The 25,919-nt window shown below is 43.2% G+C and overlaps 1 protein-coding gene across 1 annotated transcript in view; it reads left to right on the top strand.

The window, feature by feature from the left end:
• Positions 1-25,919, top strand: part of dlgap2a (discs, large (Drosophila) homolog-associated protein 2a) — a 205,584-nt gene that overhangs the window by 38,164 nt on the left and 141,501 nt on the right. The window contains 1 exon segment of the mRNA XM_070884350.1: positions 8,963-9,154. Coding sequence (XP_070740451.1) covers positions 8,963-9,154 — 192 coding nt within the window.

The following is a 25,919-nucleotide window of genomic DNA, read 5'->3' as shown; positions in this document are numbered from 1 at the left end:
AGAAAAAATCAAAAAGCAAGTTGTTATTTAACTGCAGAAAGATTGCAAAGTGCTGCAGTACAGTGGGACCTGGGGCTACTTGTGCATGAAACATAAAAGGATAGTATGCAGGTACAGCAAGTGATCAGGAAGGCCAGTGGAATCTTGGCCTTTATTGCAAAGGGGATGGAGTATAAAATCAGGGAAGTCTTGTTCAGCTGTACAGTGTATTGGTGAGACCACACCTGGAATACTGCATGCAGTTTTGGTTTCCATATTTACGAAACAATATACTTGCTTTGGAGGCAGTTCAGAGAAGGTGCACCAGGTTGATTCCGGGATGAGGGGGTTGACTTATGAGGAAAGGTTGAGTAGGTTGGGCCTCTACTCATTGGAATTCGGAAGAATGAGAGGTGATCTTATCGAAACGTATAAATTATGAGGGGGCTTGACAAGGTGGATGTAGAGAGGATGTTTCCACTGATGGGGGAGACTAGAACTAGAGGGCATGATCTTAGAATAAGGGGCCACCCACTTAAAACGGAGATGAGGAGAAATTTCTTCTCTCCGAGGGTTGTAAATCTGTGGAATTCGCTGCCTCAGAGAGCTGTGGAAGCTGGGACATTGAATAAATTTAAGACAGAAATAGACAGTTTCTTAAACGATAAGGGGTTATGGGGAGCGGGTGGAGAAGTGGAGCTGAGTCCATGATCCGATCAGCCATGATCTTATTGAATGGTGGGGCAGGCTCGAGGGGCCATATGGCCTAATCCTGCTCCTATTTCTTATGTTCTTTCTGTGTGAATGCGAGTACGCGTGTGCACATCAGGTGAGGATGAGATGGGGTTTGACTTGCCTACCTCCATCTGAAGTGCCTGTGAATGTTCTCTGTCTAGGCTCACAATTGAATGAGTCACTTAGGCAAGAGACTGGAAGGCTGCCTGTGAGCATGGGACCATAACCTGGCACAAATCAGTATCTTCAGGAAATGAGGGGAGCAAATTGGCAAAAGAAGGCACTTTCTTCTGAATGTAAAAGCACACTAAAGCAGTTAAGATAATCAGGGGCCGAAATTGCCCCTTTCTATAAGACCTCTGGCCACCTGAAAGTGGCGACCACAGGTCAGTGCGGAATGGCCGCCGAGTCTCTGCGGAGGGGCCGCCATTTTAGAAATTGTCCTTCCTCAGGTTTGGAGCGGTGTAGGGAACTGCTCCGACCGTTTTCCCACTGTGGCGTGCATGCACCAACCTCTTTCAGACCGGCGGGGACCCCTTCCCGAAATTGCCCCACGGGAGCGGTCCCGCTGCCGGTTGGTGCCTCTGACAGCTTTTGGTGTCGGTGCCCTTTCTGTGGCTTGGCGGCACGGCCACCCTTAAAGGGCAGGTGGCGCTGCCAGCGACACCATGTTATTTTTTTTTGTCAGCCAACTGCCAGGCCGGGCCGACAATTATGGCCCCGGGTTCGGAAGGGCCGGCAGCAGGCAGCCTGGCACCCCCTCTTGGGTGTCAGGCTGCTGGCCTGGCCGAAATCCTCCCTGGTGGCCCAGTGTTTGCCACTAAAATGGCTGCACAATGCGCAGCGGCCCTCCCCTTTAACTGATGGGGAGGGACGTTGTGCCGCGCCAGTGCGATGACATCATCAGTGCGGCGCTGATGACTTGCAGTGTCGGTCACTCAGCTCCGCCCCCACTCCACCCCAATGTTGAGACCACTTCCGCCCCACTCGGGGGAAAAAACCCATCAACATCTGACTTTCTCCGGATTGTCCGTCCCAAGCACTGGGGCGAACGGAACCGTTCGAAAACGGTAGGTGTGACTCATTTGGGGTGGTGGGCAATTTCGGCCCCTCAGTATGTTCACTATAAGGTAGAATAAGGTCATACACGAAAGGGTTGAGCCTTTTACTGGGGGATTTCTCTGAAAGTTTGCATAGGATAATTCCATGGTCCTGTGCTCCAGAAATACAGGGAACGTGGGTCAGAGGTAAAACTAGAAAACTGGCAGACAGATTCTCCAGTCTGTGTTCCCTGCGAACACAGCTGTCCGCCGGGAGTATGGGATCATGGAATCACTCCTGTAGAATAGTTAAGTTTAATGTGAATAGGCAAAGCAACTATGATCAATATTATACAATTCAGAATGAGAGCATTGAAGGAAAAGCACATCAATAAACTGCCTTTCCTAATTATATTCTTTGAAGAACCCAAACTTGTCAGTCATGACTGAAAGAATGCAGAAATGTTTGTAAAGCGCACTGTGCAGTGCGGTTGGTGTGAGTGATTATGCACCATTGCTTATCCCAAAAGATGAAACAGAAGCGTTCTGCAATGGGAGTAGTTACGGATCATTTAGAATAATCAATATTTAGAAAAAAAAATTTGATTACTATTTGTTGCGGTTCTGAGTTACTCAAAAGCCATTATGCTATAGTGACTAATGGATTAATCGAGTAATCAAAGCCTTCAGAAATATATGTAAATTGGATGATTGAAGCAGATTCCTAAAGATAGAAGGGATCTGACAGCCTGCTTATTCCATGTTAAACAATGATCTGGTAAACATTATAGTTGCATTCAGGACCACAATAGATATTAAAAGAATAACAGATTTGAAAAGTATTTGGAAAGGTCTTTCTTAAATTCAAATCTGAAACCTACTTGAACTTTAGCAATATAAGAGGTAAAAATAATATATGCTTTGTTGCTATAGCGACAAGATTATTTTGACTGATAATAGCTATCATCACCAGCCCTGAGCTGCCTTGCCTTGATGGGTAATTAAGACCTCAACGCTGATAGTGATTGCAATGCCTGAGCAAAATCATGTTGTCACTGTTATTATCAATCAAAAGTTTTTTAAATACTGCAGTTTTTTGTTCCCTGCGGTGTTCTTGTCAAAAGTTTTGGGGCATTCCTTTGACGTTATCACCTGTCCAGTAACAATCTTTTTGAGTGCTGAGTCACTCATTCTAATGCATATCAGGGTTGAGGAGTAAGTGCACGGTCGAATTTGTGAGTTCAAGTGGCTGCTCTTAACTGAATTGCTGGCTTTGTACTTTTTGTTCATGCCTGGATAAGCCTTCATTTAGTCACATAGCATAATAATATATGTGCTTTTTAGTTTCTTTCTCTGCCAGGGAAATGACAGCTTCTTTTCCCTTGAGATAAAATATGTATATATTCATAACTTACAGTCAAAAGAAGCCTAGCTACCTTTAAGTAATAACTTGCATTGGGAGTAATGGATATTTCTTGCACTTTTAGTAAAATTTTGTTGCTTTTCTTTTCTGTGTTTAAATGCTCACCAATCAACATACTTGTGCATGGAAACACAAAAGCACAGTGTGCAGGTACAGCAAGTGATCAGGAAGGCCAATGGAATCTTGGCCTTTATTGCAAAGGGGATGGAGTACAAAAGCAGGGAAGTCTTGTTACAGGGTATTGGTGAGGCCACACCTGGAATCTACGTGCAGTTTTGGTTTCCATATTTAAGAAAGGATATACTTGCTGTGGAGGCCATTCAGAGAAGGTTCACTAGGTTGATTCCGGGGATGAGAGAGTTGACTTATGAGGAAAGGTTGAGTAGGTTGGGCCTCTACTAATTGGATTTCAGAAGAATGAGAGGTGATCTTATCGAAACGTATAAGATTATGAAGGGGCTTGACAATATGGATGCAGAGAGGATCTTTCCACTGATGGGGGAAGACTAGAAGTAGAGGGCATGATCTTCGGATAAGGGGCCGCCCATTTAGAACTGAGATGAGGAGAAATTTCTTCTCTCAGAGGGTTGTGAATCTGTGGAATTCGCTGTCTTAGAGAGCTGTGGAAGCTGGGACATAAAATAAATGTAAGACAGAAATAGACAGTTTCTTAAACGATAAGGGGATAAGGGGTTATGGGGAGTGGACAGGGAAGTGGAACTGAATCCATGATCAGATCAGCCATGATCTTATTGAATGGCGGAGCAGGCTCGAGGGGCCTTATGGCCTACTCCTGTTCTTCTATCTTATATTCTTGTGTTCTTATAACATGGTGGTTGGTGATGCTTGTTTCTGCTGTGGAATCTGTCAATGTCAAATTAGATAGTCGAATGGCAGGTAACTAGCCAACAAACCATGGCACCCCTGTACTAATGTTGTTTTCATGGTTCACAATCACCTAAACTATCTGTTGATTGGTTCGAAATGCAAAAGACTTTGTACATTCAACTGGGAAGTGTCCCAGGGAGAGCAAAGATCTAAGCGATCAGATCTTTGCTCTCCCCGGGACACTTCCCAGTTGAATGTAATAATCTCAGTGTACAGATCGGGACATATGGAGGTAACAGTAGATGGCATTGTGTAGAGCTACACTCACACTGACAAACAAATTGATGAATTTCCATGATTGACAAATGCCTTCCTGTCATTATATGGCAATATGGAGATCCATTTAAAGGGTCTTGGCTTTAAGTATACACAGCCTCAAATGAATAAATGAATTTCCGTATCTAACTTTGCTCTCCTGTTTTCATATGGAAATGGAGGAGGTGTGCAGGCATGTATAATAGGTGGATAATTGTTGCACACTTTTGGCAAGTTGAACCCGTATGCAATGGCTAAACAGAAAATAATTAAACCAATTCTTGTAAATGCATAATTACAAGCCTCCAACTAACAAAGTAGCTTGATTCCAGGAGCAAAACTATAAAGTAATTCAAAAATATGATAGTCAGAGGAATGATTGTGATTAAAACACTACAAACTGCAAATGTTGTAATTATAAAATACAAATAGAAATTCTAGAAATACACATTAGATCTATCAGCATCTGTCAGCATTCAGGTTAACTTTTCAGGTGTAGATCTCCAAAATGTTAAAGTGCCTTTTCTCTTATCAGACTTGTTATGTATACCCTTCATTCTCTGCTTTTTATTGTTTCACCATGCCTTGATAAGTAATGGATAAGTCTAAGGAAGATTGTTTATTCTATCATTAAAGTAGCAATTAGATTTAGCTGTGAAATTCATAAGATAATATATGCCATTGTGCTTTAAACCAATTTTTCCTGAGCAAGTTTACTTACCTCATAAGATGCATAGTTCGCTAAAGATAAATTGCTGAAAGTTGACTGAAGCCTGAGAATAAATTGAGAAGTAAAGTGGTTGATATTGGATCATTCTTCGTAACTCAACATCATCCATACTCCTATAACGTCTAGCTTGATCAGTTCTAGGGAAACTATGTGATTTGGCACACATCAAACATTTTTAAAAGACTTGTATTTATACAGCGCCTTTCATGACTTCAGGACATCCCAAAGTGCTTTACGCCCAATTCAGTACTTTTGAAGTATGGTCACTGTTGTAATGTAGGAAATGCGCCAGCCAATTTACACATGGCAAGCTCCCACAAGCAGCAATGTGATAATGACCAGATAAAAAAGGGGGCAGACAAAAGGCAGGTAACTATAGGCTGGTTAGTTTAACATCTGTAGTGGGGAAAATGCTTGAAGCTATCATTAAGGAAGAAATAGCGGGACATCTAGACAGGAATAGTGCAATCAAGCAGACGCAACATGGATTCATGAAGGGGAAATCATGCTTAACTAATTTACTGGAATTCTTTGAGGATATAACGAGCATGGTGGATAGAGGTGTACCGATGGATGTGGTGTATTTAGATTTCCAAAAGGCATTCAATAAGGTGCCACACAAAAGGTTACAGCAGAAGATAAAGGTACGCGGAGTCAGAGGAAATGTATTAGCATGGATCGAGAATTGGCTGGCTAACAGAAAGCAGAGAGTTGGGATAAATGGGTCCTTTTCGGGTTGGAAATCGGTGGTTAGTGGTGTGCCACAGGGATCGGTGCTGGGACCACAACTGTTAACAATATACATAGATGACCTGGAAGAGGGGACAGAGTGTAGTGTAACAAAATTTGCAGATGACACAAAGATTAGTGGGAAAGCAGGTTGTGTAGAGGACACAGAGAGGCTGCAAAGAGATTTAGATAGGTTAAGCGAATGGGCTAAGGTTTGGCAGATGGAATACAATGTCGGAAAATGTGAGGTCATCCACCTGGGGAAAAAAAACAGTAAAAGGGAATATTATTTGAATAGGGAGAAATTACAACATGCTGCGGTGCAGAGGGACCTGGGGGTCCTTGTGCATGAATCCCAAAAAGTTAGTTTGCAGGTGCAGCAGGTAATCAGGAAGGCGAATGGAATGTTGGCCTTCATTGCAAGAGGGATGGAGTACAAAAGCAGGGAGGTCCTGCTGCAACTGTACAGAGTATTGGTGAGGCCGCACCGGAAGTACTGCATGCAGTTTTGGTCACCTTACTTAAGGAAGGATATACTAGCTTTGGAGGGGGTACAGAAGCGATTCACTAGGCTGATTCCGGAGATGAGGGGGTTACCTTATGATGATAGATTGAGTAGATTGGGTCTTTACTCGTTGGAGTTCAGAAGGATGAGGGGTGATCTTATAGAAACATTTAAAATAATGAAAGGGATAGACAAGATAGAGGCAGAGAGGTTGTTTCCACTGGTCGGGGAGACTAGAACTAGGGGCACAGCCTCAAAATACGGGGGAGCCAATTTAAAACCGAGTTGAGAAGGAATTTCTTCTCCCAGAGGGTTGTGAATCTGTGTAATTCTCTGCCCAAGGAAGCAATTGAGGCTAGCTCATTGAATGTATTCAAGCCACAGATAGATAGATTTTTAACCAATAAGGGAATTAAGGGTTATGGGGAGCGGGCGGGTAAGGGGAGCTGAGTCCACGGCCAGATCAGCCATAATCTTTTTGAATGGCGGAGCAGGCTCGAGGGGCTAGATGGCCTACTCCTGTTCCTAATTCTTATGTTCTTATGTAATCTGTTTTAGTGATGTTGGTTGAGGGCTAAATATTGGCCAGGACACCAGGAGGAACTCCCCTGCTCTTCTTTGAATAGTGCCATGGGATCTTTTACATCCACGTGAGAGGGCAGACAGGACCTCGGTTTAATATCTCATCCGAAAGACAGCACCTCCAACAGTGCAGCACTCCCACAGCCTACATTTCTGTGCTCAAGTTCCTGGAATGGGAATTGAACCGACAACCTTCTGACTCAGGGGCAAGAGTGATATCAACTGAGCTGACACTATATGACACTATTATGTCAAGAGAGCAGTGATGGACTGAGGGAATGCTGCATGAAGTCCACTACTACTGTCCGAGAAAGTATCAGCCCTGTGGTTCATTTCCTCTAAGCTAAAACATTGAGTTTCCTGCTCTTTATGATGCATTTCCCAATATCAACTAGATCCGTTCATCAACTTTAATGTAGTTTGTAGGTCAAATTAGATGGTCCTTCACAGTTTTGTATATTTAGTTCTATTAGTTTTTCAGATTTCCAGTTTGATACTCAGGCCATCAGCACCATTAGTGTGCTTCGAGACAAAAAATGTTTGTACCAAGTTCTGCCAAGGAGTTTAAATACTGCCAATTTACAACAGACTATTCATTAATGCTGATGGTTGCAATCGATACCTTAAAAGCTTGTCATTTAAAAATAATGTTACTTATATTTTTAGGCTTTACCTAGATATATTGTGTTGCTCTAAGTTAAAGACCACTTGCATAAATGAGACCTCACTCTCAACGAGCTGGATTGTGACCAATATGCCCAATATCTGGTAATGTATTGTTGCCTAGGGTCAAACATACTGGACAGGGCACAAATCTTCTGATCAGTCAGAAGAGGTAAAATTAGTATTCTATCCCTTGGCTTAGGCCATAAATTATGGAAAAGGTTTATTAAAAGTAGTTTATTAATACAGTTTTATTAAAACAGCTCACTGTAGTCTGCAGAATGTAACTATTCTAGTTTTGATTTAGGAAATAATAGGGGCATCCGTTCATTAATTCAATATTGGACCTGCGATAGCTTCCTTTAACAATAGTTTACAAAGTTTGTGTTATGTTTGGTTGCAGCAGTGTTGGAGGCCAAAGGGGAAAAGTTGGAGTGAGAATATGAAAGGGATTTTAATTCGTGAACCCTGAAAAGATCAGGTTCAAACTTGTGTTCGGCTTGCTAATCCCCTTAGTTTCTGACAAATTTTGACCCAGATCAATCCCTCTGTCAGCAAAGTTCCCAGCCAGGTTTCTGCTACGTTCAGCAGAGTCCAGTTAACACGGGGTGTCATGCAGCTGTTGCACAGCATTCTTGGTTTAAAAAAAACAAACCAAACACAACATAGAAGCATTACAGTTAAAAAGGAATGCAGTGTATCCAGTGATAGAGTGGGGAAACATTCTGTACATGTTTTGAAACAAAATCAGATTCCTTGCTTTCTAACTGCAATACAATCTGAAAAACTCAATACTCAGAGGTTACAGTGCATGAAATAAATAAAAAGTACAGCAAGGGCCACAGTTTCCTATACACAATGTCATTGCTTTTACTTTGGGTGACTCGGCTCATATCCCATTTCAAACATAATATATTGCAATACACCTTTTTTTTCTCTTTCAGATGCTGTGTACATGTTATGTTTCCAAAGTTCACTGTTTATACTTCAAATTTCCAATATTCACAGAAATCATATGAATTATTAAGTGGTGCCAAATACAACAATTTAGCATTTATATAGCGTTTTGCATGGAAATGCTTTTTTCTGCATTTGTTCACTTGTTAAATATTCCATTTCATTTTGCTGAAACTCAGTACCTTTTATATTAAAAAAAACTAGGCATGCCCCCTGCCATCTTAATATATGATATAATTTTCCTCTTCATGGTGCAAACTTTAGAACACTTTTCAGCTTTAAATTTATTGATACCTGTAGCTATCAAACCTCTGGTGACGAGTCAAGGCCCATAGTGTGCGACAAGCTGCTCTGTTGGCAATGAGCAAGATATTCCTGAGTACAACAAGTCTTGAACTATACTGCGGTATCCTGTATCCGAGTGAAGATACAAAGATTATTAACTGTTGTTATATATTGTATTTGAAATATTTCAGGTCCCCCAGGATGAATGGGGAGGATATCCACTGGGAGGCAAAGATGATGAGATTCCTTGCCGACGGATGAGAAGTGGCAGCTATATTAAGGCGATGGGGGATGAAGAAAGCGGTGAATCTGACACTAGCCCAAAAGATTCACCAAAAGCTGCTAGTCTCCATGAAACCCTAATGAAAGCTGCTGGTCAGAAAGTAGATAATCAGAAGTAAGCATTCCTTTCATTTTCTGTGTTTTTCCGCTAGGAAGCGCAGCATTGGATGGGTATGTGTTGGGTGTTGGGGCAGGTTGGGAGGGTGATTATTGCACCTACGTATCTTATGTGTGATATATGTAATAACTCATAACCAGGAGTGTGCTGTAAGGAAAGAAACCTTTGAGATTCAGATGATGTTATCAATTGCAAGTGCAAAGCCTGAATAATATATGAATACCATCTGAGTCCCAGCACCAGTTGGAAACACCCTGATTGTCAGTAGTGGAGTATTGTGTTCAGTTCTGGGCATCGCAGTTCAGGGAGGATATATTGGCCTTGGAGTGGGTGCAGCGCAGGTTCACCAGAATGATACCAGGGCTAAAAGGGATAAATCACGAGGACAGGTTGCATAGACTGAATCATAGAATAGTACTGCACATTCGGCCCATTAATTCTGCGTTGACTCTTTTGAAGAGTAATCCAGTTAGTCCCACTTCCTGCTCTTTCCCCATATCCCTGCAATCTTTTCTGCTCCGAGTAGTTATACAATTCCCTTTTGAAGGCTACTATTGAATCTGTTTCCACCACCCTATCAGGCAGAGCATTCCAAATCCTAACCACTTATTGTGTAAAAACGTTTTTCCTCATGTCATCTCTGGTTCTTTTGCCAATCACCTTCAATCTGTGCCCTCGAGTTATGAACCCTTCAGGCATTGAAACAGTTTATCTTTATTTACTCAATCTAAATCCGTCATAATTTTAAACAGCTCTATCAAATCTCCTCTGAGCCTTCGCTGCTCCATGGAGAACAATTTCAGCTTTTCCAATTTATCCACATAACTGTATTTCCCTCATCCCTGGAATGATTCTAGTAAATCTCTTCTGTACCCTCTCCAAAGTTTTCACTTCCTTCCTAAAGTGTGGAACCCAGAATTGGACACATATCCCAGCTGCGGCTAAACTTCCTGACTTTTTTACTTGTGTCTCTATTTATAAAGCCCAGGATTCCATATGCTTTATTAACTGCTTTGTTAACCTGTCCTGCCACCTTCAAAGATTTGTGCACAAGATGCCCAGGTATCTTTGTTCTTGCACTACCTTTAAAATGTTAGCATTTAGCAGAGCAGGCTCGATGGGCCTACTCCTGCTCCTATTTCTGATGTTCTTATGGATGGTCTCTCCTCATTCTTCCTGAATTTCATCTGTCTGGGCTTGATTCCTAGAATGAAGAAGATTAAGGGATAATCTAATCAAGGTGTTTAAGATGATTAAAGGATTTGACAGGATAGATATAGAGAAACTATTTCTTCTGGTGGTGGAGTTCAGAACAAGGCCAAGCTCTAACCTTAAAATTAGAGCTCAGCCATTCAGGGGTGATTTCAGGTAGCACTTCTCCACACAAAGTGGAAATCTGGAACTCACTCCCCCAGAAAGCTTTTGAGGCTGGGTCAATTGAAAATTTCAAAACTGAGAGTGACAGCTATTTGTTTGGCAAGGATGTCAAGGGATATGGAGCTAACGTGTATAAATGCAATTAAGATACAGATCAGCCATGATGTAATTGAATGGCAGAATAGGGGTTGAATGGCCAACTCCTGTTCCTATATTCCTATGTAACTGTGGAGTTGGGCGTTAGATTTTTGATGAAGGCACTCAGAACTATCACATGATTTTTATCATGTTGCATGATGGAGGGTGTGTGGCACATGGTCCCTTGACCGTTGAACATGGGATGTGTGGCATATGGTGCAGGGTGTGTGGTGCTTGATGTATGATACACAGGATGTGGTATGCAGAGGCTGAAAGAAGATGATGGAACATAGAGGCAACAAATGATAATATAGAATATGGGTTTCTTTTTAAATCCAGTACATGACTCCTATTTTCCTTGAGTTTTGCTGAGGTTGTGCAAGTGGGCGAGCTAAATTGAGTGATAGCAACAGCAGACCGTGCACTGAAACAGATCCATTTACAACGATATTGCCAAATTATCAATTTGAGTGGGATATTGATTGTGAAAGTTGCTGGAATTTCTGTCTCACACTGGGACAATGAGCACAGGAAACATGATCCCACTAACGTTTCAGAGCTGCAAGTCTGAACTGCTGGAGGGAGGCAGTGATTGAATTTTTTGAATTGTCTTTCATGATCAGCCATGATCTTATTGAATGGCGGAGCAGGCTTGAGGGGCCAAATGGCCTACTCCTGCTCATATTTCTTATGTGCTTATGTTCTTTATTTAATATTTCAGTGAGCTCAACATGGCATATAATCAGTCAGGGAAAAGGTGGTGTTTATTTTAATGATGGAATGTACAACGTATAAAAATCTGTGATAAATACTCCGTGTGCATTTATGAATTTTTGTCTAAAAGCTCCAACAAGTAGAGCATAGAAAGAGAAACTAGTAGCAATGGTCATCAACATCTGAAGGTCTTGGGTGGGATCCTTTATCTAAGTTGACCTGCTGTGCAGTTCTGACTCTCCCTGTTTTTATTTTAGGACACCTTTACACTGAGGCTGCAGTTATTGTGCAAATGCAGCCTAAACCCAGAGGTAGATCACAACCTGACACTGGAGATGTCTCACTCCACTTCATTTCATAGTCACCTGGAGCCTTGAGACTCAACTTCCACAACACACATTTAACATGCTGCTAAACGCTGACATTAAACTTTGACTGTAAATGCACCCGTAGATATCCAGCATTTGTGATTTTTCTTTTTATGTCTACAAGAGGCACTTTGTTTGCGCAGAGCTGCTTATCAGCTATCGGAAGATACAATATCATCCATTTATTTCTTTTACACGGAAAGGATGTGTCATGGTTAAAACCGAGAGATGATTAATGCCTCCAGACAACAGGCTCACCAGATAATTCATGTACAACAACATTGGGAGTTAATTATGATCAGCCGTATAAGTGACACAATTTACTGCTGGCCATGACTTGTTGGCCTAGAAATTGGGGTGTTACTCAGACTACTAAGGCCCAAATTTAATGGACAGGGAGTGCACACATTGCTGATGGGAACTGCACTGACTGTCATATTGGGTAAAGTCAAAAAATATGCATCCTTTACTCACAGCAGAAACAGGCATTAGTCGCTTTGTATGCTGAAATAAGGGGCCTTATGCCTGTTTGAGGCTCCCTGTCAAGATTGTTTTTTCCATTAAGCAGCTCATGCCAGTGTCAGCTGCATTCAAAGAAACTAGTCCGAGAGAGCGCCTGCTAGCACCAACCAAAAAGGTAAAATAACTCACCAGGAGTGCTCCTCCTGAGCCTACATTAAACATAGAAACATAGAAACATAGAAAATAGGTGCAGGAGTAGGCCATTCGGCCCTTCTAGCCTGCACCACCATTCAATGAGTTCATGGCTGAACATGCAACTTCAGTACCCCATTCCTGCTTTCTCACCATACCCCTTGATTCCCCTAGTAGTAAGGACTTCATCTAACTCCTTTTTGAATATATTCAGTGAACTGGCCTCAACAACTTTCTGTGGTAGAGAATTCCACAGGTTCACCACTCTCTGGGTAAAGAAATTCCTCCTCATCTCGGTCCTAAATGGCTTACCCCTTATCCTTAGACTGTGTCCCCTGGTTCTGCACTTCCCCAACATTGGGAACATTCTTCCTGCATCTAACCTGTCTAACCCCATCAGAATTTTAAACGTTTCTATGAGGTCCCCTCTCATTCTTCTGAACTCCAGTGAATACAAGCCCAGTTGATCCAGTCTTTCTTGATAGGTCAGTCCCGCCATCCCGGGAATCAGTCTGGTGAACCTTCGCTGCACTCCCTCAATAGCAAGAATGTCCTTCCTCAGGTTAGGAGACCAAAACTGTACACAATACTCCAGGTGTGGCCTCACCAAGGCCCTGTACAACTGTAGCAACACCTCCCTGCCCCTGTACTCAAATCCCCTCGCTATGAAGGCCAACATGCCATTTGCTTTCTTAACCGCCTGCTGTACCTGCATGCCAACCTTCAATGACTGATGTACCATGACACCCAGGTCTCTTTGCACCTCCCCTTTTCCTAATCTGTCACCATTCAGATAATAGTCTGTTTCTCTGTTTTTACCACCAAAGTGGATAACCTCACATTTATCCACATTATACTTCATCTGCCATGCATTTGCCCACTCACCTAACCTATCCAAGTCACTCTGCAGACTCATAGCATCCTCCTCGCAGCTCACACTGCCACCCAACTTAGTGTCATCCGCAAATTTGGAGATACTACATTTAATCCCCTCGTCTAAATCATTAATGTACAGTGTAAACAGCTGGGGCCCCAGCACAGAACCTTGTGGTACCCCACTAATCACTGCCTGCCATTCTGAAAAGTCCCCATTTACTCCTACTCTTTGCTTCCTGTCTGACAACCAGTTCTCAATCCATGTCAGCACACTACACCCAATCCCATGTGCTTTAACTTTGCACATTAATCTCTTGTGTGGGACCTTGTCGAAAGCCTTCTGAAAGTCCAAATATACCACATCAACTGGTTCTCCCTTGTCCATTCTACTGGAAACATCCTCAAAAAATTCCAGAAGATTTGTCAAGCATGATTTCCCTTTCACAAATCCATGCTGACTTGGACCTATCATATCACCTCTTTCCAAATGCACTGCTATGACATCCTTAATAATTGATTCCATCATTTTACCCACTACCGATGTCAGGCTGACCGGTCTATAATTCCCTGTTTTCTCTCTCCCTCCTTTTTTAAAAAGTGGGGTTACATTGGCTACCCTCCACTCCATAGGAACTGATCCAGAGTCAATGGAATGTTGGAAAATGACTGTCAATGCATCCACTATTTCCAAGGCCACTTCCTTAAGTACTCTGGGATGCAGTCCATCAGGCCCTGGGGATTTATCGGCCTGCAATCCCATCAGTTTCCCCAATACAATTTCCCGACTAATAAGGATTTCCCTCAGTTCCTCCTCCTTACTAGACCCTCCGACCCCTTTTATATCCGGAAGGTTGTTTGTGTCCTCCTCAGTGAATACCGAACCAAAGTACTTGTTCAACTGGTCCGCCATTTCTTTGTTCCCAGTTATGACTTCCCCTGATTCTGACTGCAGGGGACCTACGTTTGTCTTTACTAATCTTTTTCTCTTTACATATCTATAGAAACTTTTGCAATCCGTCTTAATGTTCCCTGCAAGCTTCTTCTCGTACTCCATTTTCCCTGCCCTAATCAAACCCTTTGTCCTCCTCTGCTGAGTTCTAAATTTCTCCCAGTCCCCGGGTTCGCTGCTATTTCTGGCCAATTTGTATGCCACTTCCTTGGCTTTAATACTATCCCTGATTTCCCTTGATAGCCATGGTTGAGCCACCTTCCCTTTTTTATTTTTACACCAGACAGGAATGTACAATTGTTGTAGTTCATCCATGTGGTCTCTAAATGTCTGCCATTGCCCATCCACAGTCAACCCCTTAAGTATCATTCGCCAATCTATCCTAGCCAATTCATGCCTCATACCTTCAAAGTTACCCTTCTTTAAGTTCTGGACCATGGTCTCTGAATTAACTGTTTCATTCTCCATCCTAATGCAGAATTCCACCATATTATGGTCACTCTTCCCCAAGGGGCCTCGCACAACGAGATTGCTAATTAATCCTCTCTCATTACACAACACCCAGTCCAAGATGGCCTCCCCCCTAGTTGGTTCCTCGACATATTGGTCTAAAAAACCATCCCTTATGCACTCCAGGAAATCCTCCTCCACCGTATTGCTTCCAGTTTGGTTAACCCAATTGATGTGCATATTAAAGTCACCCATTATAACTGCTGCACCTTTATTGCACGCACCCCTAATTTCATGTTTGATGCCCTCCCCAACATTACTACTACTGTTTGGAGGTCTGTACACAACTCCGACTAACGTTTTTTGCCCTTTGGTATTCTGCAGCTCTACCCATATAGATTCCACATCGTTCAAGCTAATGTCCTCGCTCCTCCTACATCACCCCCTCTCCCGATCTCCCGCCTTGACACCCAATCTCCACCGTTCCCTCTCCCAGTCCCACATTCCCCTGACCCCCCAATCCCCGGGATAATGGTCTCTCATCCCCGATTCTCATACACCAGCTCCCCATCCCGCTTTCCCTGCCATTCCAATCTTCGCTCCCGATCTCAGCCCCTGAAGGCCGCTGTGATAAAGTAGCAACTAAATTTTCTACTACTCATTGCCAGCGGACTCCATTATTATGAGACACAAAGCCCAATACCTGGGGCGACTCAGGCCTCACCATTCAGTCGCAAGGAAAGTACCCTGCCCCTAACCCCCGCTCCCCCCCCCACCCTGTCCCCATGCACCCAACGATAGGTACACCCGCGTTTCTGGGCCGTTCTATTTGAACCACATGCACTCTAAATAAAAATGTTAAAAACATTGTTCTGCAAAGTTACAAACCTATAATTGTGGTATAAAAATGTAAAGCATTCATATACTTTTGGCCAATTATGGTGCACATGGAGTGGGTTCTTATATTGTAAGAGATAATTTTTAAATAGCTTTTGTCTTCCAAATGTTTTGTATTTGACAGAAGTGTTGCTGAAACGGTGGTGTCAGGTATACCTCTGCCAACAGATGCAGTACCCATCGAGTGGTGATTGCGACCTCCTTTGGTCCAAAAATGGTACTGCAACATGACTCAGATTTGTACTTTGAGGATCGCGGTTCCCTTCGGAGGAGCGGAACATTCGGAACAGCCCCTTGAGCCTGTTCCGCCATTCAGTGAGATTATGGGTGATCTGCATCTCAACTCCATCCTCCTGCCTTAGCTCCCTATCCCTTAATACCCATGTCTAGCAAAAACCTATCGGTCTCAGATTTTAAATGATTAATTGAGCTAGCATCTACTGCTTTGTGTGAAGAAATGTTTCCCAATTCTCTCCTGAATGGCCTGGCTCTGATTTTAAGGTTATGTCCCCATGTCCTAGACTCCCCCAAGAGCGGAAAATGTTTCTCTCTATCAATCTTATCAATTCCTTTCAAAATCCTAAAAATTTCAATCAAATCACCTCTGAACCTTCTACATTCCAGGGAATACAAGCCTGGTTTATGTAATCTCTCCTCATAATCTAACCTTTGGAGTTTTAGTAACACTCTGATGAATCTGCGCTGCACTTCTTCCAAAGCCAATATATCCTTTCTAAAATATGGTGCACAGAACTGTACACAGTGCTTTGTATAGCTACAGCAAAATGTCCTTCCTTTTATATTCTAGACCTCTAGTTATAAAAGCTAACATTCCATTAGACATTGATTCTTTTTTGTAACTGACTACAGGTACAAAGTCCGAAATCCGGAATCCTCAGGACCTGGTTTTGGGGGTTTTCTGGATTTCAGACAAGAAAATCAAAAGTCTGAAATACGGAACCCTCGACTAAACCATGCCGGGTTTTGAGCGGCGAGGTCTGAAATCCGGCATAACCCAAAATCCGGTATGGATTCCGTCGAGGATTCCGGATTTCAGACTTGATTTTCTTGTCTGAAATCCGGAATCCTCGACCAAATCCATGCTGGATTTTGGGTTTTGCCTCAAAAATGTCTGGTTTTCGGACAAAAATTCCATATTCCAGACGACTCCAAAAGCTATGCGCAAAATGTCTGGTTTTTGGACAATTCTGATATTCAGAGTTCCGGATTCGAGACATTGAAGCTGTACTACATTTTAGTAATTTGTGTACAGGACGCCTAAATCTCTTTGGACCAATACTGTTCCTAGATTTTCACCATTTTTAAAAAAAGCTTAGATTTGTCCTTTTTTGGTCCAAAGTGGATGATCTCATATTTACCTCCTTTGAAATCCATCTTCCACAGTTTTATCCATTCACTTAATTTATCATTGGCCCGAAATTTTCGGTTAGCGACGAAGAGACGGCGCTTGCCGCTGACCTCGAAGAAAGCTGCTCACCAAAATCTCGCGATCTCTGTGGCGAAAACATTAGCTTTCTCGACCTTACTTTAATTATAGCGCGCTCAAAAGGAGATCTTCAGTGTACAGCAGCAGTGATGTCATCAAACTCTCTAAAGCAGCCAATCACATTTAAAAATTCACATAGACAACAAACCAGGAAATAAAACGTAGCTTTTGTCATTAATTTTTTTTAAACTTTACAGAGAACAGAATAAAAATTGAGACGTACGCATGGGGTTAAGGAATAGAAACTAAAATATCATAAACGACTTTAAATTTTCTTTTATATTTTTTATTATTTTAAAAATCTAGTTAGTTTTTGTTATGTATGTGGACTTGTATTTACTCTGTACAGCCACTAGCGGGCTCATTCCCTGGAGTCCCAAGGGATCCCATAATTCTTTTGAGGAAATTTAAGGCACAGGTATTTAAGGAGGCTTCATAGGTTGGAGAGGCACTCTGGAGATCTGCAATAAAAGATTAAGGTCACACTTTACTTTGAGCTCACAGTGTTCAGTCTGACTCTTTCTCCATACACAACAACTGGTGACGAGATACAAATAGCGAACCCAAAGATGCAGAGAACAGTGGGAATCCTGGAGAAATTTCGGAGGGAATTGATTGGGAAACATTTGTGGAGTGATTCGACCAATACTTTGTGGCCAACGAGCTAGATGGGGAAGCGAACGCTGCCAAATGAAGGGCGATCCTCCTCACCGTCTGTGGGGCACCAACGTCTGGCCTCATGAAGAATCTGCTCACTCCAGCGAAACCCACCGAGAAATCGTACGATGATTTGTGCACACTGGTCCGAGAGCATTTGAACCCGAAGGAAAGCTTTCTGATGGCGAGGTACCGGTTCTACACCTACAAAAGATCTGAAGGCCAGGAAGTGGCCGAGCTAAGACGCCTTGCAGGACATTGCAAATTTTGGCATTTGGTGGACATTTGGAGCACATGCTCAGAGACTTTTTCATACTTGGCATTGGCCACAAACCATGCTTCGCAAACTTTTGACTGTAGAGACCCCAACCTTGAGTAAGGCCATAGCAATAGCCCAGGCGTTCATTGCCACTAGTGACAATACGAAGCAAATCTCTCAGCACACAAATACTGCTACAAGTACTGTGAACAAAGTGATGTTGTTTTCGAATCATAACGTACAGGGCAGGGCACACATACCTGCATTTGCACATCCGCAGATGACTCAGAGTCCACCATCAAGGATGATGAATGCAAGACCATTAACATCTTGTTGGCGCTGCGGGGGTGATCATTGTTTCCATTCATGCCGATTCAACGAGTACGTTTGCAACAATGGGACACCTCCAACGAGTGTGCAGGCAACCTGCAAAGCCTGTTAAATCCGCAAACCACCATGTTGCAGAGGAGGACCGATCCACGGAGGATCACGACAGACCAGAGCCTCAGATAGAGGAGGCAGAGGTACATGGAGTGCACACATTCACCACGAATTGTCCCCCGATAATGCTGAATGTTGAACTAAATGGACTCCCGGTGTCAATGGAGCTGGACACGGGCGCGAGCCAGTCCATCATGGGCAAAAAGACTTTCGAAAGGTTGTGGTGCAATAAGGTCTCAAGGCCAGTCTTAACTCCAGTTTGCACGAAACTAAGAACTTACACGAAAGAACTGATTCCTGTAATCGGCAGTGCTACCGTAAAGGTCTCCTACGATGGAGCGGTGCACAAGCTACCACTCTGGGTGGTACCGGGCAATGGTCCCACGCTGCTCGGCAGGAGCTGGCTGGGAAAGATACGCTGGAACTGGGACGACATCCAAGCACTATCGCCCGCTGACGACAGTTTGTGTGCCCAGGTCTTAAACAAATTTCCTTCGCTGTTCGAACCAGGCATTGATTGAAAAAGAAGCGTTAGCGTGTGTCTATGGAGTAAAGAAAATGCATCAATACCTGTTTGGGCTAAAATTCGAATTGGAAACGGACCATAAGCCACTTATATCCCTGTTTTCCGAGAGTGAAGGGATAAATACCAACGCATCGGCCCACATCCAGAGATGGGCGCTCACGTCGTTACATACAACTACGCCATCTGCCACAGGCCAGGCACAGAAAACTGCACCGGTGCTCTCAGTAGGCCGCCATTGCCCACCACGGGGGTGGAAATGGTACAGCCTGCAGATCTAGCCATGGTTATGGAAGCATTTGAGAGTGAGCAATCACCCGTCACTGCCAGGCAGATCAAAACCTGGACAAGCCAGGACCCCTTATTATCTCTAGTCAAAAGCTGTGTGCTTCACGAGAGCTGGTCCAGTGTCCCAGTGGAAATGCAGGAAGAGATAAAGCCGTTCCAGCGGTGCAAAGATGAAATGTCTGTACAGGCAGACTGTCTTCTGTGGGGCAATCGAGTTGTGGCCCCCAAGAAGGGTAGAGACACCTTCATCAATGACCTCCACAGTACCCACCCAGGCATCGTAATGATGAAAGCGATAGCCAGATCCCACGTGTGGTGGCCCGGTATCAATGCGGACTTAGAGTCCTGCATTCACAGATGTAATACATGCTCGCAGTTAAGCAATGTACCCAGGGAGGTGCCGCTAAGTTTATGGTCTTATCCCTCCAATCCGTGGTCTAGGGTACACATTGACTATGCAGGCCTGTTTTTGGGTAAAATGTTCCTTGTGGTTGTAGACGCGTACTCCAAGTGGATTGAATGTGAGATAATGTCGGCTAACACGTCCGCTGCCACTACTGAAAGCCTGTGGGTCATGTTTGCCACACATGGCTTACCCGATGTCCTGGTGAGCGACAACGGGCCATGTTTTACAAGTGCTGAATTCAAAGAATTCATGACCCATAACGGGATCAAACATGTAACATCTGCCTCGTTTAAACCAGCATCCAATGGTCAGGCAGAGAGAGCAGTGCAAACCATTAAGCAGGGCTTGAAGAGGGTAACTGAAGGCTCACTGCAGACTCGCCTATCCCGAGTCCTGCTTAACTACCGCATGAGACCCCACTCACTCACTGGGATCCCACCTGCTGAACGTTTGAAAAGAGCACTTAAGACAAGGCTCTCGTTAGTTCACCCTGATCTACATGAACAGGTAGAGAGCAGGCGGCTTCAACAAAGTGCATACCATGATAGCGCAAATGTGCCACGCGAGATTGAAATAACGATCCTATATTTGTATTAAATTATGGGCAAGTCCCAAGTGGCTTCCCGGCACTGTCGTGGCCAAAGAGGGGAGCAGGGTGTTTCAGGTCAAACTTTCAAATGGACTCATTCACCGGAAACACTTGGACCAAATCAAACTCAGATTCACAGACTATCCTGAGCAACCCACCTTGGACCCCACCTTTTTTGATCCCCCAACATACACACCAGTGGCAATCGGCACCACGGTTGACCACGAAGCAGAACCCATCATCTACAGCAGCTCAGCAGGGCCCAACTCACCAGACAGCCCAGCAAGGCCAGCTGCACAGCAGCCCAGCGAGGGCCCAACAAATGATTCAACAACACCAGCTTTCACACCGAGATGATCAACCAGGGCAAGAAGGGCCCCAGATCGACTCACATTGTAAATAGTTACACTATTGACTTTGGGGGCGGGGGGGTGGGGGGAGTGTTTACTTGTGGACTTGTATTTACTCTGTACAGGCACCAGAAGGCTCATCCCCTGGAGTCCCAAGGGATCCCATAATCCCTTGGGAGCGCAGGTATTTAAGGAGGCTTCACAGATTGGAGAGGCACTCTGGAGACCTGCAATAAAAGATTACGGTCACACTTTACTTTGAGCTCATAGTGTTCAGTCTGACTCTTTCTCCATACATAACAGTTTTATCATAATGGAGAAATTTGAATTCCATTAATATAAAATTAGTTTTTCAGGGCCAATGTTCTGCAGTCAATATGCCATTAAAATCCCAGTTACACACCTTTTAACAAAGCTTAACTTTTTATGTGGTGTTTAGCAGGGATATTTGCGCAGAAAAGGGGAAGTTTTCGCCAGTTCAGGTGATTTCACTGATGCCAGCTATGGGGAGTTCCACAGGTCAGCCTGTGGCGGATCAGGGAATGACTGATCGCAACTTCAGGATCCACATTTATTTGTGCATGCACTAAATCCTGAAGTTACAGTCAGTTTCAGAGGAGTAATGACGGCAAACACTGACCATGTAGCCGACATTATCACCGCAAAATTTGTAATTTTAAGCTCCCATCTACATTACTTACTTTGCCATCAAGCTTTGTGTCATCGGCAAACTTGGATATATGGCTCCCTATTGTTGTTATTTAAATATAGTGAATAGTTTAGGTCCCTGCACAGATCCTTGTGGAAAATCACTAGTCAATTCCTTCCAATTGGAGTACATGCCCTTTATCACTACTCTCTGTCTTCAACCACCTAACCAATCTGCTAAACAGGTCATTAAATTACCTTTAAGTCCATGAGCTTTAATTTTAGCCAACAGGCTCTTATGTGGAGTGGGTCGGCCACTTTGGCCTAGACATTGGTCTGAGCACCAGCGTGCACCTGAACGGAGAGGCCCAAGGAGCGATGTAAATTGGTCCTGGGGCCTCAATAGCATATTTAGTCACTCCTCCACAGGCAGCTCATCCGAACAAAGAGATCGATGTCAGGCCTCCTGCCTTGCTGGCAAAAGCTAAGTGCAGGGAGGGAGGGATTGGAACAGGCTATTGGTTGGAGGGGGGTGGAGGCAACTGTGGGGTGAGCACTCTTGCTTCTCCTGACTACACAGGATCTTTTTTGTTAAGAAAAAAATTCACCTAACTTTCATTGGCGGCTGCGGGGAATTCTGAGTGGAGCAGGTCCATCTTGACTAATTTCTGAATGGGGTCCTTCAAAGGGCTCCTAATTTACATACTTGAGGGGCCTAAATCCTGTTTTAGCTGTCCGCCTGAAACATGGATGCAACGCATACCAATTTCGACCATTGCTTTGTAATTGGGCTCTGCGATACATCAGAACTGGAATCGTACCTTTGTGAAATTAGCAGACAAGAGAATGCAGTACAAATGTGCTAACTCATTTGTTACCAATATTGCACTGCCCCACTTCAACCTAAGTATTTTAATTTGATTTACAGAATTTCTTAATAAAAATATTAGTTAGATTTGTATTGTAAGATTTGTGTTAAAATAATTTGCTTAATTTATTAACAATTTAAAAGGAGTATTGGTGCTTATCAGATTGAGATCCAATTCGCTAGTAATGTTTTGAAGTTATTTCTGAACCTCATTAGTCCACTATTATTTTTCTGAGTTAGTCCAATTTAAATTGATTTAAACTTGAGATGTCCTTTCAGCTATTATTATCAGGTAGCACCTGAAGCTATCTAATAACAATTGTGATGCAAGATAAAAGATTAAAAGATATGAATTTGGGAACCTGGATGTAAAAAGCTCTCTCCCTTTCTCTGTGACCCCACTCTCTGTGATCCCACTTTCTCTGTGACCCCACTTTCTCTATTCCTCATATCTTCTCACCACAAAGCTCTTAGATTGGTTCAGGAAATTGAAATAAAAGCTATCCGTATAAGAAACCATTGGGACCAGTTGATTTATTGTTGTAGATGTTCTGAATCGGACACTGCAATTACGTATCTTTGTAACGTATATGAGTGGCCTGAATGATAGCCCAAAGTTCATAGGTTTTTAAATTCATGAGGTCAATTCATCAGTAAAGGGCAATCCCAGCTTTGGTGTTTAGACAAATAATTAATAAAGGTCCTGTCTTAGCTGAAGAACAAAAGGGAAAAAAAACAAAGGGAAGTAAATGCAATAAGCAATTGTTTTGACAACAAGATTCAAACTAAGATAAGTCTCTACATTATTAATTTCTCAACGAATTACGATGAACCGACATTGCTAATGCATATTAAAGGAAAGCCAACCAGAATAAGGACTTTATGGAGGATGGCGAGCATTGGAGTAATCAAGTCTGGAGGTGACAAAGTCTGAGGCGGGCAATATTATGTAGGTACAAGTAAGGGATCTTTGTGATAGGAAAATGGAGTTGCAAGCTCAGCTCATGGTTGGACAGGACTCTGAGGTTTTAAATATTTTGGTTCAGCTTGAGACAGTGGCAGAGGAGGGGAATGGAATTGGTGGTGAGGGTACAGAATGTGTGGCAAGGTCTGAAAACAATGGCTTTGGTCTTCCCAATGATTGCTGAAAGAAGTAATGGCTTGCTTATCCAAGTCTAGATGTTGGATAAGCTGTCTAACAGCACAGAGGCAGTGAAGGGGGTTGAGAGGGATGGTGGATTGGGCCAGCTGGGTGTTATTGATGTAACAAATATTCTTAACAAATTTTCCTGAAAGAAAAGAACATACATATATGTTGTGAAACCACTGTATGGTACTTATAGAGGAATGCATTAGGGAATATTTTGATTCATTGGGGTAGTCAGTACATTGTGCTCACATTGAGAAGAGCACACTGCATTGGGTGAGGATTATTTGATCACAGTCCCTGGGTTTTGGCTTGCTCGAGGGACATCAAAAATCTTACAAATACAGTGATGGGCCTTGTAAGGTTGGGGCATGCTGGAACACACAGAAGGGGTTGTTAGTTTGCAGCTCTGATTTTCTTGGAGGATGATCAGACTCTATGTGGGGGATTTCAAACATGATATGACAATGGATCAACCTAGCTAGGTCTGCTCCTCCACAGCGGCCAGATTATGACCTTTCAACAAAAGGCAGATAAAGTCGACACCAACCAGCATTACCTATTGCACTACCTCCAAATAAAACAGCTCCTAGTCAAGCTTAGGAAACACCCAAGTGAGCCAATCCTTCTGACAAATCCCACAATCACATCTCAACCCTATTTTTTGCTTCCAGATCGTAAGACAAAAGGGAAAGGCTTAAAGAGGCCCGAGTGATATCTATGCTAGCTCAAGATAATATGTCAAGCATACCATATTAGGTCCCTCGATTCCACCCCTCCCTGGAAGATGAATGCTGGTGGGGCTGAGACCAGAGGGGCATACTACTGCTACACATATCCTGTGGAGGAATTTGAAGGCATAAATAGTATGAAATGCCTCCCAACATCTACGGATTTAAGCCTCTGCCTGGTGGCTTACCCACGAGAGAATACATCCCTGCTGCAACCCACAAGCTCGTTTTACTACCATTGCTAATGGTAGTAGATGATATGTTCCCCCTACTGTGGCAGAGCAATGCTCTCCCAATGACTCTATCTCAATATTGATGTGTTGACTCTGCCTGGGATTTGGGCAATATCAGGCAGTTTTAAACCAGTCCTGGCACTAGACTATATTTTAATCTGTATTGCTTGTTCTAAAATCAAATTCCAATTGGCACTCAACCAGCACAGAGTACATGAAACAGAGGCTTCAGATGTGGAATCAAACAATAATGAACAAATTGAAAGAACATTGGCATTGCTGGGAACTTACTGCCATCCAGAGACCCCTGCAGTAAACATTCCATGCCAGCTTTAATTTGATTAGGGTGGTTAGAATCATAGAATTGTTACAGCACAGAAGAAAGCCATTTGGCCTGTCGAGCCCATGCCGACTCTCAGCTAGTCCCACTCCCCTGCCCTTTCCCCATAGCCCTGCATTTTTTTTCCTTCAGATACTTATCCATTCTCTTTTGAAAGTTAAGATTAGGTCTGCCTCCACTATCCTTTCAGGCTGTGCATTTCAGATCTTAACCACTTGATGCATAAAAAAGTTTTTTCTTACATCATCTTTGGTTCTTTTGCCAATCACGTTAAATCTGTGTCCTCTGGTTCTCGACCCTTCAGCCAATAGGAACAGTTTCTCTCTATCTACTCTGTCCAGACCCCTCATGATTTTGAACACCTCTATCAAATCTCCTCTCAGTCTTCTCTGCTCCAAGGAGAACAACCCCAGCTTCTCCAGTCTATCCACGTAACTGAAGTCCCTCAGTCCTGGAATTATTCTCGTAAATCTTTTCTGCACCACCTTTAAGGCCTTCACATCCTTCCTAAAGTGAGTTGCCCAGAATTGGACACAATACTCCAGTTGGGACTGAACCAGTGTTTTATACCGGTTCATCATAATGCCTATTTATGAAGCCCAGGATCCCGTAAGCCTTTTTAACTGCTTTCTCAACCTGCCCTGCCACCTTCAACGATTTGTGCACACATACTCTTAGGTCTCTCTGTTCGTCCACCCCCTTCAGGATTGTACCATTTAGTTTATGTGTTCTCTCCTCATTCTTTCTACAAAAATGTATAATTTGACACTTTTCCACATTAAATTTCATTTGCCACATGGCCATTTCACCTGAAGTCTATCACTCTCCTCCTCGCTGTTCACTATACTTCCAAGTTTCATGTCATTCGCAAATTTTGAAATTGTGCCCTGTACACCCACGTCCAAGTCATTAATATATATCAAGAAAAGCAGTGATCCTAGAACTGGCCCCTGGGAAACACCACTGTATACCTTCCTCCGATCCAAAAAACAACCGTTCACTACTCTGTTTGCTATCACTTAGCTAATTCCGTATCTATACTGCCACTGGCCCTTTTATTCCATGGGCTTCAACTTTGCTGACAAGCCTATCATGTGGCACTTTGTCAAACGCCTTTTAGAAATCCATGTACACTACGTCAACCGCATTACCCTCATCAACGCTCTCTGTTACCTCATCAAAAAACTCGATCAAGTTGGTTAAACACAATTTGCCTTTAACAATTCCGTGCTGGCTTTCCTTAATTAATCCACCCTTATCCAACTGGCTGGCCTGTAGTTGCTGGGTTTATCTTTACACCCTTTTTTAACAAAGTGTAACATTTGCAATTCTCCCATA

The sequence above is a fragment of the Pristiophorus japonicus genome, chromosome 7 (assembly GCF_044704955.1).
Source record: "Pristiophorus japonicus isolate sPriJap1 chromosome 7, sPriJap1.hap1, whole genome shotgun sequence".
NCBI classification, from domain to species: Eukaryota; Metazoa; Chordata; class Chondrichthyes; family Pristiophoridae; genus Pristiophorus; species Pristiophorus japonicus.
The sequence above is the reverse complement of the archived record's forward strand: the minus strand, read 5'-3'. Positions and strand labels throughout refer to the sequence as shown.